At 42.4% G+C, this 18,957-nt stretch overlaps 1 protein-coding gene across 1 annotated transcript; it reads right to left on the reverse strand.

Moving 5' to 3' along the window:
• Window positions 1-3,143: 3,143 nt before the first annotated feature.
• LOC311230635 (tripartite motif-containing protein 16-like) lies at window positions 3,144-5,405 on the reverse strand (the record flags this gene model as incomplete). Its single annotated transcript, XM_084316979.1, has 1 exon — window positions 3,144-5,405. The coding sequence occupies one exon, from the start codon at window positions 5,403-5,405 to the stop codon at window positions 3,675-3,677; it is 1,731 nt and encodes a 576-aa protein (XP_084173105.1). The 3' UTR covers window positions 3,144-3,674.
• Window positions 5,406-18,957: the final 13,552 nt, after the last annotated feature.

Below are 18,957 nucleotides of genomic sequence, written 5' to 3' on the forward strand. Positions count from 1 at the left end.
TATTACTCAACTGGTTTTGGCCTGGTTGTGGTCCTCTAAAAGCACTATTACTCAACTGGTTTTGGCCTGGTTGTGGTCCTCTAAAAGCACTATTACTCAACTGGTTTTGGCCTGGTTGTGGTCCTCTAAAAGCACTATTACTCAACTGGTTTTGGCCTGGTTGTGGTCCTCTAAAAGCACTATTACTCAACTGGTTTTGGCCTGGTTGTGGTCCTCTAAAAGCACTATTACTCAACTGGTTTTGGCCTGGTTGTGGTCCTCTAAAAGCACTATTACTCAACTGGTTTTGGCCTGGTTGTGGTCCTCTAAAAGCACAATACTAGATGGTTTTGGCCTGGTTGTGGTCCTCTAAAAGCACTATTACTCAACTGGTTTTGGCCTGGTTGTGGTCCTCTAAAAGCACTATTACTCAACTGGTTTTGGCCTGGTTGTGGTCCTCTAAAAGCACTATTACTCAACTGGTTTTGGCCTGGTTGTGGTCCTCTAAAAGCACTATTACTCAACTGGTTTTGGCCTGGTTGTGGTCCTCTAAAAGCACTATTACTCAACTGGTTTTGGCCTGGTTGTGGTCCTCTAAAGTCTAAAAGCACAATACTAGATGGTCACATTTGATATCGATATTCCACAACGTCTTTACTTAACTAAATTGTCTACTAATACAATGCGTCATGGTGCAGCATGATGATGATGAAAGCGTCTTTGAGCACCTGGAAAAGCGCTATATAAAATAGATGTATTATTATTATGATTAGGCATGTCAATTATTCTGCATGTGTGTACGAATATATAAGTTGGTAACTATGTGAGTTTTACAGCTTGTTGGTGTTGTTGTTGGTAATCAGACATTACTCTGGTTTTATTGGTTTACCGACCTGCTGACCAACTGGCCCTCAGAGACACAGATAAATCAAAGCTGAGATCTCACACCAGCTGGGAAGGTCCCAGCACCAGAAAGGCCCCCAATCCCAATCCCAACACGCACACGCACACACACGTACGTAGGGGATAGATCGTTGACATTGCTTGTGGCTCTCTTATCTTGTGCGGCCACACTACCAAAGGGTTAACCCTTTCACAACCACACTACAGAAGGTTAACCCTTTCAATACCGTCTGTAGTGTCTTTCACTACCACACTACAGACGGTTAACCGTAGTGAAAGGGTTATTAACCTTCTGTAGTGTGGTAGTGAAAGGGTTAAAAGCATCCTTGCCTGCATGGGGCGCGTTTTCCTCTCACATTTACTGACCAGACCGGGAACGTAACGTACAGTATATCTCAGGAAATCGAAAATCACAGTTTCCCCACATGTACAATGCATTCTACGCCACACCACCAGAGAGAATTACAACACACTTTTATTGGTCGTGGGCGGCTTGGTACAAATAGATGCCAGTACAATATGGGAAATACTAAGTAGTGTGTAAAATGTCAGCCCCCATGCACTTAGCGTGCGTGCGTGCGTGCGTGCGTGCGTGCGTGCGTGCGTGCGTGCGTGCGTGCGTGCGTGCGTGCGTGCGTGCGTGTCTCCCTATTATTCAGATGAACCCTGCCCCTGATAGAGTTTCTCATCACAGCTTTGTCCTTCACTGACACCCGACCCTCTGAATTAAAGCCGACCATTTAAGAGGGAGATCACCTCAGCAGGATTACAGGCCTGTATCATTTAGGACGGAGATCACCTCCACAGAATTACAGGCCTGTATCATTTAGGAGAGAGATCACCTCCCTTACGAGCCTGTACCGGTGTGTCGCGGAGTCAGGGTTCATAACTTATACCTTACCTCACACGGCTGGGAGTGTAGGTCCTGTGCATAGTGTCAGTTTGAATCACACCGGGCCGGGTAAAGTTGCTTTGATATTGGATATTCACATGTTCAATTTCTATCTTCAATGCCTCTGTCCCTTTGCGTGTGGGGAACATCTATATTTTCATACTCGGGGTAAGGTGGACAACAATTATAGAAATATCAATAGCATCGCAATGTGATGATTAAGAGGTAGGGGTGTGAATGAATGAAATGAATGAATGAATGAAAATTGTATTTAACTGATTGCAGAATGGGTACAATACAGTATGGCTCAATACACATAATTGTTAAGGGGATGCAGACCAGAGAAAGACGTTTGTCTTGTTTACATCAGGGTCCCCCATTTTCAATTCATAGTGACATTTATGACATACACAACATGTACTGTAAAGGTACACGTATTCGTACTAGGGCTGTCCCCGACTAAGGATTTGGATAGTCAACTTTGATTGGCCGAAATTAGCAGTCGACTATGAAAAAAATAAATATATATATATATATATATATATATATATATATATATATATATATATATATATATATATATATATATATATATATTTTTTTTTTTTGTATCATTCCATTTGGGCTGTGGGGGGTGCTTAATGTCTGAAGGAGTCGACTGAAGGCTTCTTGTCCTCTGCAAAAGCATGCAATTGGTCCACTGATGGATACATCTTGATATTTGTCTAGTCTAGTGTGTTCATTTACAGAAGCGACCAATGCAGCAAAGAAAAGTTATATAGAGCCATGTCATATTGGAATAAACTGCTGCCAGTACGTCTTACACAGATAACCAGTAACATACGTTTTTAAAAATAATTTGAAAACAGCATTGAGAGAAAAAGAAATAAGTTTACATTAAAGAAAAACACAGATACTGTAGTGTACACTGTAAAGATATGACTGTCTGAGAGTTTAATCACGTTGAATCCCTTTTATTGTATTTTCTGTGACTGTTTGTGCACTGTAAGGCTATTTGGAATAATTTTTATATGTAGGAATATTGTGAGTACAGTGAGTAAATTCTTCTGCGTTGTGTTAGCAAATATCCACACGGGTCCTTCTGGGTTTAGACGTCCAAGTTTATTAGTAATAATAAAAGAACAAAAGACAAAATGCACAATATTCAATGAATGGTCATTCTTCCTAAACCAGTTCCTAAATAGGTCTGTCTCCCTCAAAGTCGGCCACCAGAAGAACAACTCTCTCTCTCTCTCCTTGAGCTCTTTTGATAACGCAGATGGGTCTGTTCTAAAACTAAATAGTTGCATTTACGACTGACCCACACATCCTGGCTATGGGTTCAACCGAAGGCCTTGAAGATAGAGTGTCCCGTATGAAGTGTCCCGGCTGCCCAGAGATAAGAGGTGAGGGAGAAGGTTATAGGCTGAATCAACCTCCCCATGGAGGTCCGGCCACCACATTGTTACCAACCGCCCTGGAACAGAGAGAGAAGGGACAGACCCAAATCCCACAGTAATAACCAAAATTACCAAAGGTGATAAAATACAAATACAATGGTTGCATATTGTTGTCCAACCTACCATGATATGAAGTATGAAAATAAAGATTTGTCCCCACATGCAAAGGAACAGAGGTATTGAAGATAGGAATCAAATGTGTGAATATGCAAATATCCAATCAAACAAACGTTACCCCGGTAGGCTAGAAACTAGAAACAAAGCAAAACATAGTGTACTGTGTGTGTGTGTGTGTGTGTATGTGTGTGTGTCCCTCAGAACAATGATAGAGTGACTGAGTGAATATAACTCCTAATGACCTCATCTTTCACAACTCAGCATCTTCAAGATCAATTTAAATCCAAAACCCTGGGTAGAGGAGCTGTGAATGTCACTGATCTCTACTTCAGCTCACAGAACTCCGCCTCAGGAGGTAATGAGATAAACCAAAGTGCAGAGTAATATGTAAAAGGAAGTCCAGACCATGGGTCAAGCCGAAGTCCAGGATAGAGAGGCTGAGTGAATGTGGTGTTGACTCTGTGCAGGAGGGTCATGGTGTCAGAGACGCTGTAGAAGGACAGAGTACCTGCCCTGTGATCCAGGTACACTCCTATTCTGGAGGACCAGGGGCCCGGTACTGTGATCCTCTTGTTATTGTGGAGGAAGAGGTAATTACTTGGTCTGCAATCTAAAGCCCAGGATTTGGAATTGTTGCATCCAAATACACTCTTCTCCTCAGTGTCTGTTCTACTAATGTCTTTGTAGGAGGCTGCTACAGAAACATACGCTCCACTCCACTCCACCTCCCAGTAACAGCGTCCAGTCAGACCTTCTCTACCCAGAACCTGACACAATTCATTAAATCTTTCTGGGTGATCAGGATATGACTGAGTCTGCGCTTGATGCATCCGTGTTGCTTTTCTGTTCCCCTCAGACAAAGACAGATGTGTGTTTGTTGTGTTTGGGTCCAGTGTGATCTGAGAGGAATATTGTAAGAAGTCAGCTCTGGTCTTGGGCTCTGGTGGCAGTAAAACATCAATAACTGCATTCACTGTTGTTGAGATTCTGGGCCACTGCTCTTTCAGAACGTCCTCTAGTTTGTTTCTCAGCTCAGACACGACCTCAGTCACATCTGCAAAGTACAGGAGAGGAAGGACACCGATGCTGGGTGAGTCTGTAGACTCACTGGGACTGGAGAGGGGGGGGTGACTCTGTAGAAAGTGGATGTGGTCCTCTGTGTGTGAGAGCTGCTCCAGCTCAGTGGCTCTCCTCCTCAGGTCCGCTATCTCCTGCTCCAGTCTCTTCTGCAGTTCTTCAGCCTGAGTCACTGTGGTCCTCTGTTGGGCTCTGATGACCTTCTTCAGCTCAGAGCACCTCGTCTCCAAGGAGCGTATCAGCTCAGTAAACATTCTCTCACTGTCCCCCACTGCTTTATCAGCAGAGCGATTGAGAGAATCAACAGCCTGTTGGGCCTCTTTGAGTTGCTTCTCTCTCTCCTGGACTCTCTGGTGGACTTTCTGCTGACTCATGCCAAGCTCTTTCTCTCTCTCCGTCCTTTCTGCTGCAGCTGAGACTGTATCATGGCCTTTATGTTCATCCATGGAACACAAATAACAGATACACTGCTGATCAGTACGACAGAACACATCCAGAATCCTGTCATGACGAGAGCAGGTGTTCTCCTGAAGCCGTGTGGAGGCTTTGACCAGCTTGTGTTTCTTTAACGGAGCTACAGTATGATGAGGCTGGAGGTGAGTTTCACAGAAAGAGGTCAGACACACCAGGCAGGACTTGAGGGCTTTCTGCTTTCTCCCAGTGCAGACATCACAGGCCACATCTCCAGGTCCAGCATAACAGTGATCAGGAGGAGCAGCTTGGAGTCCTGTCTTCATTAGTTGTTCTATCACTTCAGCCAGCATGTTGTTTTTCTTCAAAACAGGCCTCGGAGTAAAAGTCTCCCTGCACTGGGGACATGTGTAGATCCCCTTCTGATCACCGTGATCCCAGCAGTCTGTAATACAGCCCATACAGTAGCTGTGTCCACAGGGAATAGTTACCGGATCCTTCAGTAGATCCAGACAGAGAGAACGGCAGCACTGGTCCTGGTACAGATCAACTCCTTGCTGCGCCATTTTATTCTACAAAGACAACGACACTCTAAGTTTTGTTTTCTCAGGAAGAGTGAATGTGAGAGTGAGAGGTGCTTCCTGGTTGTAGAGTGAACTCTGAACGCGTCACAGGGTGGGAGGTGCTTCCTGGTTACAGTTGTCCAGGAGAGGAGTCGCTTTAAAGAGGCAGTGTCTATTTTACTGTGATTCATAGATAGAAGATGTTTTTACATAGTGTAGACTTTATCTCATCATCAACTACCTATAATTTGTTTACTTTGTCAAGGAAAACCCACTAAAACCCATAAGCACAAAGAGAGACAGAGAAAATGGTAAACATACTCAATAAAACACTTTCTCTCTCTATCTCTCTCTCTCTCTCTCTCTCTCTCTCTCATTTCCTCTCATTCTTTCCTCTCTTGCTTTCTCTTTCTCTCACACTTTCTCCTCTCTTGCTCTCTCTCGCTCTTGTTGTGTTCAAAGTTCTATATTGAGGTTCAGTCTGTGAAACGGCAAGTTTCAAGCAAATATCCACACGGCTCCTTCTGGGTTTAGATGTCCACGTTTATTTAGTAAGAATAAAAGAACAAAATGCACAATATTCAATGAATGGTCATTCTTCCTAAACCAGCTCCTATCTAGGTATGTCTCCCTCAAAGTCTGCCACCAGAAGAACAACTCTCTCTCTCTCTCCTTCAGCTCCCTATATAACACAGATGGGTCTGTTCTAAACAACATTGTACCCTACATACGGGCGACAGTGGCTCAGGAGGTAGAGCAGTCAGCAGCCAGAGATGCCCATGTTCAACACAGCCTACAGTAGGGTTTTGCACAATACCCCGATACTAGAAAAGTATTGCGATACCCAGCCATTAAAATCGGTCCAATACAGGGCGGTCAGGTGGCGTAACGGAGATTGCGTTCGTCACCAAACCCCGGAGCGGCTAGATTCGCCTGTTTGAATCCAGCTCACAGCTCCGGGGTTGTCACCAGCTTGGCAGGCCGTTCACACTAATACAATTGGCAGTATTAGAGGGTGGGAGAAGCTGGCGGGGTGGGTCCGGGTCGTTGTAAACAGTTCGGTCGGGGCGCCTGCTCAGCGAGGATAGGACCTGAGTGGGATAGTGTGATCCTTCCACACGTTACACGCTCTCAGGGAGGATCCGCGCTGCCAGGTGAAAAGAAGCGGTTGATTGGCTGGACGTGTGTCGGAGGAAGCGCGTGGTAGCCTCCACTCTCCCAGACCGACTGTGGGGGGTAAGTGCGCAGCGACCAGGAAGGGGATTGGGAATTGGCATAACGACTAACATTGGGACGGGAGAAAATCGGAGGAAAATGGAGGGGGGAAAAGATCAATAAAAAAAATAAAAAAATAACGTGATAACTTCTTGTTTTAACATAAAACGTTTCACGTTATAATGTGAAAATCATGTTTGAATAAGGAAACGATGTGCGCCGTCTGCATGCATTTTTTCCGTAGCCGTAGTTTGCATAGACGCTCTCTGATTGGCTAGCCCGCATACAGCGAAGACCCTCTCTGATTGGTTTAGCTTCGACGGGCTCTGGGATAGAAATGTCTGCCTTGTACACACAAGATTGTTCGCACATTACATATATATTCTCCTAGAATACATATTTATGGACCACCAGCCCTGATTCCAAACTCTAAGCATAACCCACTTCGAAAGAGGGCCAATGCGTCGGACATTTATATCCCAGAGCCAAGTTCAAGTTCTTTAATAGTTGTCATACAGAAGTACAGAATACTTTCATACAAAATGCTTCTTACTGTTACGCTCCAGAGACTGTGCTAGACAAGATAGTATCAAATAACATAATATAGCATGTAATTTAGAAGAAGAAAAATGAGGTCACAGTGTTCGGTATAGACATATGTACAATGTTCTGAGTTACCATATAATATACAATACTATGCAGTGTACTAATGTACAGTACTATCTAGTGCAAAGCAGAAATGGGATGAGGTACAATTTTAGGTACAATTTACAGTAAGGTGTACGAGTTGTAGTGCAATCCTTCATCAATAAATATAAAGTGTGGGGAGTGGGTGCTACAGTGTGTTTGTTTAAAGTGGGTGTGTGCTATAAAGTGTGTGGAGTGGGTGCTACAGTGTGTTTGTTTAAAGTGAGTGTGTGCGTGTGGATGTGTGTGCTATGTGCGTTTGGTGGTTGTTGTTGTGTAGTGTTCATTCATTGTTCGTTTAGCAGCCTGATGGCCTGGGGATAGAAGCTTCTTCTGAGTCTTTCTGTGCTCGCCTTGAGACTCCGGTATCGCTTGCCTGACCGCAGCAGTTCAAAGAGGCAGTTGTTCGGGTGACTGGAGTCTTTAATGATTCTCTTAGCCTTGCCCGTGCAACGCTTGTTGTAAATGTTCTGGAGGGTGGGGAGCCCCCCTCCAATTGTGCGTTCGGCTGAACGTGTCACTCTTTGTAGTCTGCTTCGGTCTTGTGCAGTGCTATTCCCAAACCAGGAGGTGATGTTGCCGGTCAAGATGCTCTCCGCGGCGGGACTCCTCTCAGCTTCACTGGAACGATGTTAATCATTTTAGCCCATCCATTAGGGATGGGCCGTATGTGTTTTATGTGTAACCCGTCTGTACAAGACGGCAGGGTTATTTTGTTTTATGTACTTCACCCCCCCCCCCCTCCGTTCACCTCCTCCATATTCCAGCCATTTAGAGACCTGCCCACATTAGCCTCAATAGAAGCGTCAAAAAAAATATTGCATTACCAACAACCATACAACAACATGTATAGATTATGGCTAGTTTGAACATAATGATATGGAACACTGGTGGAATAAATAAACAACACAAACGAAAAAGCGTGCTCACACTGATGAAAAAAGAACAGGTGGACATAGCTCTGCTAAGCGAAACGCACATTTTAGAGAAAGACATAGATATGTTAGCGGACAACACATATCATAACATCAGTCACTCTTCCTTTGGAACGAGAACTCGGGGAGTAGCCATAGTCGTTAGACGGAAGTTGAATATTGAATTGAAGGGAGTATGGTCTGATGCAGATGGTCGGATAACTATAGCTAAGATTTTACATAAGAACAGAAAAATAGCGTTGGTAGCGGTATACGCCCCAAATTTATACGAAGTTAGTTTCTTCACTACACTTACCAGAGCAATGTTAGACCTTCCCGAATACTCATTTATAATCGGTGCGGATTTTAATGCCATTTGGAACCCAAGGATGGACAAATCAAACCCCTCCTTTTCCAATGAACAAAAAAATGCATCTAATGCATTAAAGGATTGGTCGAAGATTACAGGTGTAAATGACTTATGGCGTTCACTCAACCCCATGACCCGGAAGTACTCTTGTCGATCTGCGAGACATAATACATTATCCAGAATAGATTACGTTTTCACAACCCCGAGACTATTTGATAACTACGATGTGGAAATGATACCCAATGCATTGTCTGATCACTGTTATTTACTCTTAAAAGGAACATTTGGTATACTATCATCCCGAGCCCCAAGATGGCGATTTAACACGATGCTGCTTAATAACAAGGAATTCATTACACAAATCAAAGAAGCTCTTACGGTATTCCTACGGATAAATGTGAATTCGGTGCAGGACCCCAGAATATTATGGATGTCGACAAAGGGAATGATCAAGGATTTCACTGATAGCTTTTCCTCCCAAATACGCAAGAATCGATGCTCAAAACTGGCTGAACTGGAAACACTTTACTCAACGTTATTTAATTCTTTGCAATACAACAACTCGGTTCAACTGGAAAATCAAGTCAATATACTAAAAAAAGAGATTAACGCCATATACAGACAACAATCTGAATTGCAAATACGTAGCACAAGACAACAGCAGTACTCCCAAGGTTCCAAACCAAGTCACCTATTAGCTATGCGACTAAGAGTCAACGCAAAATTTGCAGATATAACTACCATTAGAGCACAACAAGGACTTGTTACAGAACCCAAAGAAATAAACACGACATTCAAAGAATTCTACTCCAACTTATACAAATCAGAAACGACCTTCGATCAAAACAAGATGGACACATATCTTAATCAAATTAACCTCCCTAAACTTTCAGAGGATGACGCTAAACAGTTAGAAACACCGATCACACTAGATGAACTTAGGGAGGCCATATCTGAAATGCAAAGTGGAAGGGCCCCTGGAAGAGACGGTATCCCACCAGAAATGTACCTCTCTTGTTGGGACATAATTGGACCCTTATTACTAAATATGATTTTATACTCAGTCAAGGAGGGGAACTTCCATAAGAATGACAATATTGCACTCATAACAGTCCTCCTCAAAAAAGACAAAGACCCCACCGAGTGCGGTAGTTACAGACCTTTAAGCCTCCTCGGAACCGATATCAAACTGTACTCTAAGGTATTAGCCATCAGACTACAAAAGCATATGACGTCTTTAATTCATCCGGACCAAACAGGCTTCATAAGAGGCCGCCTGATCACTGATAACATAAGACGATTACTACACGTACTAGATGCTAACAAGGAAGACAACACACCTAAGGCGATGCTGTCCCTGGATGCAATGAAAGCTTTTGACAGGTTGGAATGGTCGTATCTATGGGCAGTGTTAGAAAGGATGGGGTTAGGAAAAGGATTCATTGATATGATTAAAGTATTATACAAAGACCCATCGGCCATGATTACAACAGGTACAATCACCTCCGAAATCTTTCCAGTATCACGGTCTTCCAGACAGGGTTGCCCCCTTAGTCCCGGACTATTCGATCTATCATTAGAGCCTTTAGCACAATATATAAGACAATCCCAATCCATAGAACCAATCGTAATCAAGGGCACACAACACAAAATTAGTTTATATGCGGACGACGTAATACTGTTCATGCAAAACCCCAACACCGCATTGCCTCATATTCTCAAGTTGATTGAGGACTTTGGAGATTTATCGGGATTTAGGATAAATTGGCCGAAGTCGGCCTTCCTCCCACTTAACGCCCCTGCAAAAAGAAATATAACCCTCCCAGAAGAGATACCGATGGTAAAACACTTTAGATGTTTGGGAGTTGAAATATTCCCTACCATAAGCCAAACGGTGAAGCACAATTACATAAAAATCCAAAACAAAATCAAATACGACCTTGTCAGGTGGTCAAAACTTAAAAACTCAGTACAAGCACGAATATCAATAATTAAGATGGACGTCCTACCTAGAATCAACTTCTTCAGCTCAATGCTACCGTTACCCCCTCCAAAGGGTTACTGGAAAGAATTACACTCCTCCACATACAAATTTATTTGGAATAACAAACCACCACGTATAAAAAGATCCACCGCACAGAGAAACAAAGCAGACGGTGGTATGGCATTTCCAGATTTCCACCACTATTTTAAGGCATACACTTTAAGACCACTGACAACATGGTTTGATCCCCAAGCATCAGTATCCTGGAGAAATTTAGAAGAAAATATAGTAGCTCCACATAGGCTGAAGGACATAGTGTACACCAAATTATCAATTAAGCAATGCGAACGGAAATTTGGCCCCATAATCACTCATGCAATCCGGATATGGCGTGAAACACAAAAAAAAGACTCTATCCCACATACATGGCATAATCATACTCCCTTATTCAATAACAATGCACTCTTGATTGGAAAACAACCTATAAGATTCCCTAGATGGGAAAAGCAAGGCATACACACATTAGGAGACGTTTTCAACAAACAGGGTTTTTGTAATTTTGATGAGATATGCAAAAAATTTAATCTCACCAAGTCCTCATATTATTTTTACGCACAGTTATTGGCATGTTTGAAGGCTCACGGTGTTCCATTAAGGATACCAATTGTACACCACAGATACCACAAATTCTTCTATGAAAGAGAGACATCGAGAGGTTTTGTTTCAGATTTTTATCATCAATTACTAACGGCCTCGTATGAAACCCTACATCTAGACTCAGTCTGGAGGAGGGATATACCAGACCTGGAGATAGACTTTGACTGGCAAGAAGCCTGGGCAAATGTACGCCTTGCATCAAGGAACCCGGACTATCAACAAATCAATCTTAACTATATTCACAGGACATACTTAACTCCTATAAGACTGAACAAAATGGGTCTTAAACAAGACTCCAAATGCTCCTTATGTACAAATGGGGATGAAGGGACATTTATGCACATGTACTGGGACTGCCCACCAGTTAAGATATTTTGGAAAGAAGTGACCCAGCAATTGTCAAATCTCTTAACTCTGGATATACCTGTACACCCCTCTGTATTACTGTTGAATGATGTCTTTGAGCATGCAGTACCTCCACAGCTAAAGAGATTGGTTTTATCCGGTATCACAGTGGCTAAAAAGCTGATAGCATCACGATGGTTTCAACCGGAAAAAATGTGCCGTAAGGTCTGGATTCTTACATATCTCGATGTGATTTATCAAGAAATATCAACAGCTAGAATTTTGGGTCTCAATGAATCCAAAATGGCAATGTGGTTAGAAGTGGTGGAGAGAATAAAAGCCAGCATATAATGGTAGTGTCTGGTTAGGAACAAATTATAATGGTTGGATTATCCAATGGGGGGTCCGGGAGAGGGGGGTACGAGCTGGAGCATATGTGTATTTGTATATCCTATTGTGTGTTGTCATGTTTGTTTATGTTTGTTTAAAAAATAATAAAAAAATAAAATACAAAAAAAAGATGCTCTCTATTGTACATGAGTAGAAGTTCTTAAGGATCTTCTGACTGACTTGGAACTTCCTTAGGCGCCTGAGGAAGTAGAGGCGTTGTCGTGCCTTCTTCACAACACTGTCAATGTGTGTGGTCCATGTCAAGTCCTCGGATATGTAGGCTCTGAGGTACTTAAAGCTGTTGACTCTCTCAACCGGTGCCCCGTCGATGCTGAGGGGGCTGTAGTCCTTGACCCCCGACCTCCTGAAGTCCACAATCATCTCCTTTGTTTTGCTGACGTTCAGGGAGAGGCTGTTTTCCTGGCACCATCCCGCCAGGACCTTGACCTCTTCCAGGTAGGCCCTCTCGTCGTTGGCAGAGATCAGGCCCACCACCACTGTGTCGTCAGCAAATTTGATGATTGTATTGCTACTCCGCTGAGCCACACAGTCGTGTGTGTACAGGGAGTAGAGGAGGGGACTCAGAACACAGCCCTGGGGGGCCCCTATGTTGAGGGTGATGGATGAGGAGGTGCAGTTGCCTGCTCTCACCACCTGGGGTCTGCCAGTCAGGAAGTCCAAGACCCACTGGCAGAGGTCATAGCCCAAGCCCAGGTCCCTGAGCTTGGCTATGAGTATGGAGGGGACTATGGTATTGAATGCCGAGCTGTAGTCGATGAATAGCATTCTCACATAGTTCCCCTGCCAGATTCATTCTTCCTTCTGTACAGCCCCATGCATTTTAACACCCTTCTAGTGTACGCATACTCATCACAATATCATCCACCGTGCTCAATAATAGCATAATCTCGCCATGTCTCAACCCAAGCATGAAGTAGAATTTAATCAAATCATGTACACGAGCCATAATTCCTAAATGTTCCGGTCTCGCAGACGGCGCACATCGTTTCCTTATTCAAACATGATTTTCACGTTATAACGTGAAACGTTTTATGTTAAAACAAGATGCTTTTCTTTATCATAAATCGATCAATAGAGACCGTATTAGATCCCCAATTATCATATCATGGGGTATCATTGGAAAGCCACACTCATTGGCTACAACCCTGTGCAAAGATTTTCGAGGTCGCCAAATGATTGACGGAGCTAGAGCCCCAGGAGTCGGGGGTGGTAATGTGTACTTTGGGGCACGCCTCACATATCGGCATGTAACTCGAGAACCGCTGAACGGATTTTGTCACCTGAAAGGGCAATCGACAGGCAACAAATAGGGCTTTAATTCTATCTATATATTGTATTAAAAGAAATGCACACCGAGCCACTAGAGGTCGGCAAAGAATCGTCCACATGTGGGCCCTTGGATGTTAAGAGGTCAATGTTTTTAAATATTTTTTTTTGTAGCCAAGAGTAAAGACCATAACCCTATCAAAAACAGTAGTCAAAGTGTATATTTTCATTTTTACCAATGTTTTATATGTTTTATTGGAAATACAAATTTATTGGAAAATGCTCATTATCGTAAAAACCGCAGGAAATGACTAAATCCAGATTCAACCCTGTCATTGGAAAGAGGAGCATTTTCCCTATCCATAGATGTATGATTTGGCCATAATAAGGTCAAGGTCAAGTTCAAGGTCAAATATGAATTTATAATTAACCCATTACCCGCCAATATCGCTGTTCAGCGTTATTGCCCGCCATGCGTTGTCTGCCAATATCGCTGTACAGCGTGTTTCAAGTTCATATTTCAATTTTCGTCATGGAATTCATATTTCACCCACGGAGCCTTGTCATATGCTGCGGGAGCCATCACAACTCTGCAACGCTTCAATACCGCCACCTGGTGGCCGATCGGCGAGTTGCCAAACCAGAAATGCTTGTTGGAGCTCGGTCCGTCCCCTAATTCCGTCCGGCCACTCGTTTATCGTCCCGGGACTCAATCCACACACGTGGACATGGATTGTTGCCATAACTCAATAAACAACATGATTTGGGCGTATATTAGTATTATACAAACCGGAACTGGATCGCCTCGATCCCCACCACATAACTGGGATCTGTTTGTTCCACTCTCATCGCCCAACGGTACGAGGAGACTGACGTGAGTTTCAGAGTTTTTCTTTATCATTTTCGATACAAACTGCTCTGATGAATATATCATCCATACTACATAAATCATTTAACGTCGGTCACGGAATTATAAACGACCCCCCCCCCTCTCCGTTCACCCGCAGATCAGTCATACCGTTTAGGACCATGTACAGTTGACATTTTTAATATAGCATGGATCGGTATCAAACTGCATTTGATAATCTAATATATGCATTTATGCCTATATCTCACGTTCTATGAAATACTGCAGAAAACGATAAAAACATATTTATACTCTAGGCGGTATTTTCGTATGAATGTGTGAATGAAAAAGTTAAACGTTCCTACATCCTGAACGATAGATAATTGATGTTGAATGGGCCATAGTAATGTCAATTTAGCAATACAATTTAAAAAGTTATAGCCCTGCAAAGAAGGTGAACATCTCCATAGACAAATAGCGCTGGCAGAGGATGGTTTAGGATGATCAAAGTGGTGTAATTTATTCATTACAATTTACTCAGCCTAGTAACAGACACAATATTTCTGACACTGGAAATACATACCCCCAGGTCCCTAGATGTTCCTAGATACCAAGAACATGCAAATTGACCTTGCAGAAGTGGAGCAATCTTCCATTTACTTAGGCATGTACCTTTTATGCGAAAACGGTCTACAGATTAACAGGTTAAAACAAGAAGTTATCACATTATAACGTGAACCGTTTTATGTTAAAACAAGAAGTTATCACGTTATAACGTGATACAGATATTTTTTTTCTGTTTCTGGTGTGGCAGCAATACGCTTCCGTAGTTCATTCGATGGGTGAAATCCTCTTTCAGTGCCTCTGTGCCTGTTTTCTTAGGCAGGTAGCCTCTGGTATGCATGCCGTTAGCGTTAGCCACGCTTCTATGCCTCTTTTCTTTTGGAAAGAATGATACAAAATTTTTTTTAAATTAAAAATTAAAAATTATAATATATATATTTGTTTTGCATTCGAGAAGAGGTTGGCAGTCGACTACGGCTCCTTTCGATCGATTAGTCGACTAATCGACTAATAGGGGTCAGCGAACAGTTTCAGTGTGTACCGTAGTTACCGTTGTATTTGTTCGGTACACTACACAGCCGTCGTTAGGTACGGTACGATACACACTGAAACGGTTCGCTGACCCTTAACCACAAACGACCGCCTACCGGGGGCTGTTTTTTTCACAATCTAATATTATTATTATTATAAAAAAAAATTTACAAGTCGATTATTAATTTCAATATAGAATATTAGTTGACAGCCGTACAAGTACAATTAGTTACTGCACACTACATAAGCCCTGAGTGGAACATGGAATGCCAAACTTTCCCCCACTGTACCGAAAACCCGTACCGAACCTTGACTTCAAAACCGAGGTACGTAACGTACCGTGGTTTTTGTGTACCGTTACACCCCTATTAAGAGGTAATAAAATTTATTTTGATCCATGTATTTCCATGTATTACTTTCTAAATGGCTCCAATTACTATCTTTCTTTTATTATTATTATTTTTCTTTTTTTATATGAAACTGCCATAAATTACCATTGAAATTCAATACTGTTAATTCTAGATATCCTCCCTCAAATCGGCACCAATTACTTTCTAAGAGATTTGCTCCAATTTATTTATTTTATATTAAACCACCATTACTTACCATTGAAATCAATAATGTTACCGTACTTTTCGGACTATAAGCCGCGGCTTTTCCCCCCATTTTTCGACCCTGCGGCTTATATAACGGTGCGGCTAATCTATGGATTTTTACAGCTAACTGGGCGCACTCCCTCAGCTCTGTGACCGTCAGATCAGACTCCTAAATCTGCTGCAGCAGTGCACGCCTTGCCCCTCCCCCTCCGCCTCACGTCAACAAACCATTATGGCAAGCGTCTAGTGTATGAGCAGCTCAGGGCTCCTCTTTCAACATAACTGAAGCATTAAACAAAATGACCCAGTCAACGAACTATTCACTTTAGTTTATTTATACATGAGGAGTTGTCTAATGTTATCTAGCTGCCGATAGCTCCTGATATCAACGTCTGATATCATCAGTTTGGCACTCGATTTCGCAGGTGCTGGCTAGTGCTGGCTAACTGGCTATCGTTATGAGAGCTAACGTTGCTACCTACTGTACCTGGCGCTGCTAACTGGCTATCGTTATGAGAGCTAACGTTGCTACCTACTGTACCTGGCGCTGCTAACTGGCTATCGTTATGAGAGCTAACGTTGCTACCTACTGTACCCGGCGCTGCTAACTGGCTATCGTTATGAGAGCTAACGTTGCTACCTACTGTACCCGGCGCTGCTAACTGGCTATCGTTATGAGAGCTAACGTTGCTACCTACTGTACCTGGCGCTGCTAACTGGCTATCGTGATGAGAGCTAACGTTGCTACCTACTGTACCTGGCGCTGCTAACTGGCTATCGTTATGAGAGCTAACGTTGCTACCTACTGTACCTGGCGCTGCTAACTGGCTATCGTTATGAGAGCTAACGTTGCTACCTACTGTACCCGGCGCTGCTAACTGGCTATCGTTATGAGAGCTAACGTTGCTACCTACTGTACCTGGCGCTGGCTAACTGGCTATCGTTATGAGAGCTAACGTTGTCTGTCTGTCCGCTGATTGAAGGGATGATATCTATGAATGAATCCAGCATTGGTTTTGGAACTCTTTTGGAACTCATTTAATTTTAACATTATTGGATTTCAATGGTATTTTTATGACAGGTTCATATTTTTCCCAAATAATTTGAGAAGAATTTTGAGAAAGTAATTACTACTGATTGAAGGGAGGATATCTAGAATTAAACCAGCATTGGGATTTCCTTAAAAACGTTAGAAAGTAATGGTAATTTATGGTGGTATAAAAAGTATATTAATATAAAATATAAATTAAATAGATCAGTGGTTCTCAAACTGTGGTATGCGTACCACTAGTGGTACTTGGTGGTACTGCTGGTGGTACTTTTTTACAAAAAAGCACAAAAAAAAGAAAAAAGATTTAGATTTTTTTTGCAGTCAGGCCACTGAACTTAGAAGCAGGCCAACGTGTTTCTGGTTGCGGCGGCGCGATAGTTAGATAACCTAAGTGGGGAACAACCAGGAGATCACTGTGACAGAGAGTAATGCAGTCTAAACAGTCATAAATCTTTAATTCAACTTCAGCCCTGATCATAACCATTTATTTTTTTTTGATTTTTTGTAATGTCAGATAAAAAATGAAATACTCCCACTTTTCTGAAAAGTGTTGGTGTTAAATCTGACATTACAAAAAATCCATCAAAATCTGTGTTGTTGCTAATCATTGACACATGCCTAGCCTGTAATAATCCCCCCCAGAAAAATGTACTTTGCATTTGATATATTGAAAATATTTAACTTTTTGTGTGTTTTTTTTTAACAATAATTTGTGATGCCATCACACAAACTGGCATTTAAAGGGTAAACATTCAAAAATGCCTGCACCAGAATGCAGGAAATTAAGTTTTTGTAACAAAATAATTGTGTGTGTGTGTGTGTGTGTGGTGTGTGTGTGTGTGTGAGAATGAAGGACAATTTCTTGCTGTGTGAGAGAGAGAGATAGAGAGAGAATTAAGTACATTTGCTGAAATACAGTTGTTCTTAATTTTCTCACTTGCTATGTGAGAATGTTAGTTATTATGTTCTCAATGCCCCTTGCATTGTATGAGTTGTGTGGAAGAGTTTGCTAGTTCTAGTGCTATCCCTTTGTACATTGTGGCTGTGTCTGACAAAAGTTAACAATAAATAATGGTATTAGGAATACATTTGCCTCCTGCGTGAACTGTGCATAGCTGAATAGACTGTATTTTAACACCGGTCATATGGTGGTACTTGGAGAGCCAGCTACGTTCTCAGGTGGTACTTGGTGTAAAAAGTTTGAGAACCACTGAAATAGATTATATAATAATTGGAGCCAGATATATTTGGGAATATCAACAATTATATTTCACATCATTTCAATTCATATCAGTTCCCATTTTACAATTATTTTACCCCCCCCTCCCCATTACACAAAGACAAACAGACAGAGAGACAAAACAAACAACAACAAAAAAACAAAATAAAAACACAATAACAATTTAAAAGATATACCAACCTGTACCATAAGTCAAGGATTCTTTAGGATGTATTCATCGCCATTATGAACGTAAATGCTTAAGGCTGCTTAATTTCTTTATTTTAGACCTCTTGATCATCACATGCGATGCTGTGAAAAAAGTATAAAATGTGATCAAATAATGTATTATTTGATCAAATGTATTACAAAAAGAGGTTGCTGATTGTTGTCCACCTTACCCTGAGTATGAAAATAAAGATTTGAACATCTTCAGATTTAGGGCGCTCACCACCAATGCAGGAGACGCTGGGTTCGAGCCCAGCTCTTCGCATTGCTATCAGCTTGGCTGGTCGTTCACTTCATACTAATACAATTGGCAGTATTAGGGGGTGGGAAGCTGATGGGTGAGGATCGGACATTGTGGACAGCGACTCCTACAGGTCGGTTGGTGCGCCTGCGCAGCAGAATCAGGAAGCGACGGGGGCGGCGTGCCCTCCAAACGCAGACCCCCGACGCTGAGAGATTGCGCTGCAGGTGAAAAGATGCGACGGCTGCCTCCTCGAGTACCGGAGGGGACACGTGATGTAAGGCTTAGTCCACATTGCAGCCGGCTTGTGGGAGGCATGGCCTAACAGCGTTCGAGACAGGGGAGGGTAGAATTGGACGATACGAAAATATTGGGATGGGAGAAAAATAGAAAAATGGGAGAAAAAGCTGATAAAAAAGAAAAACATCT

Source organism: Notolepis coatsorum, assembly GCF_963971535.1.
Source record: "Notolepis coatsorum genome assembly, chromosome: 6".
Taxonomy (NCBI): Eukaryota; Metazoa; Chordata; class Actinopteri; order Aulopiformes; family Paralepididae; genus Notolepis; species Notolepis coatsorum.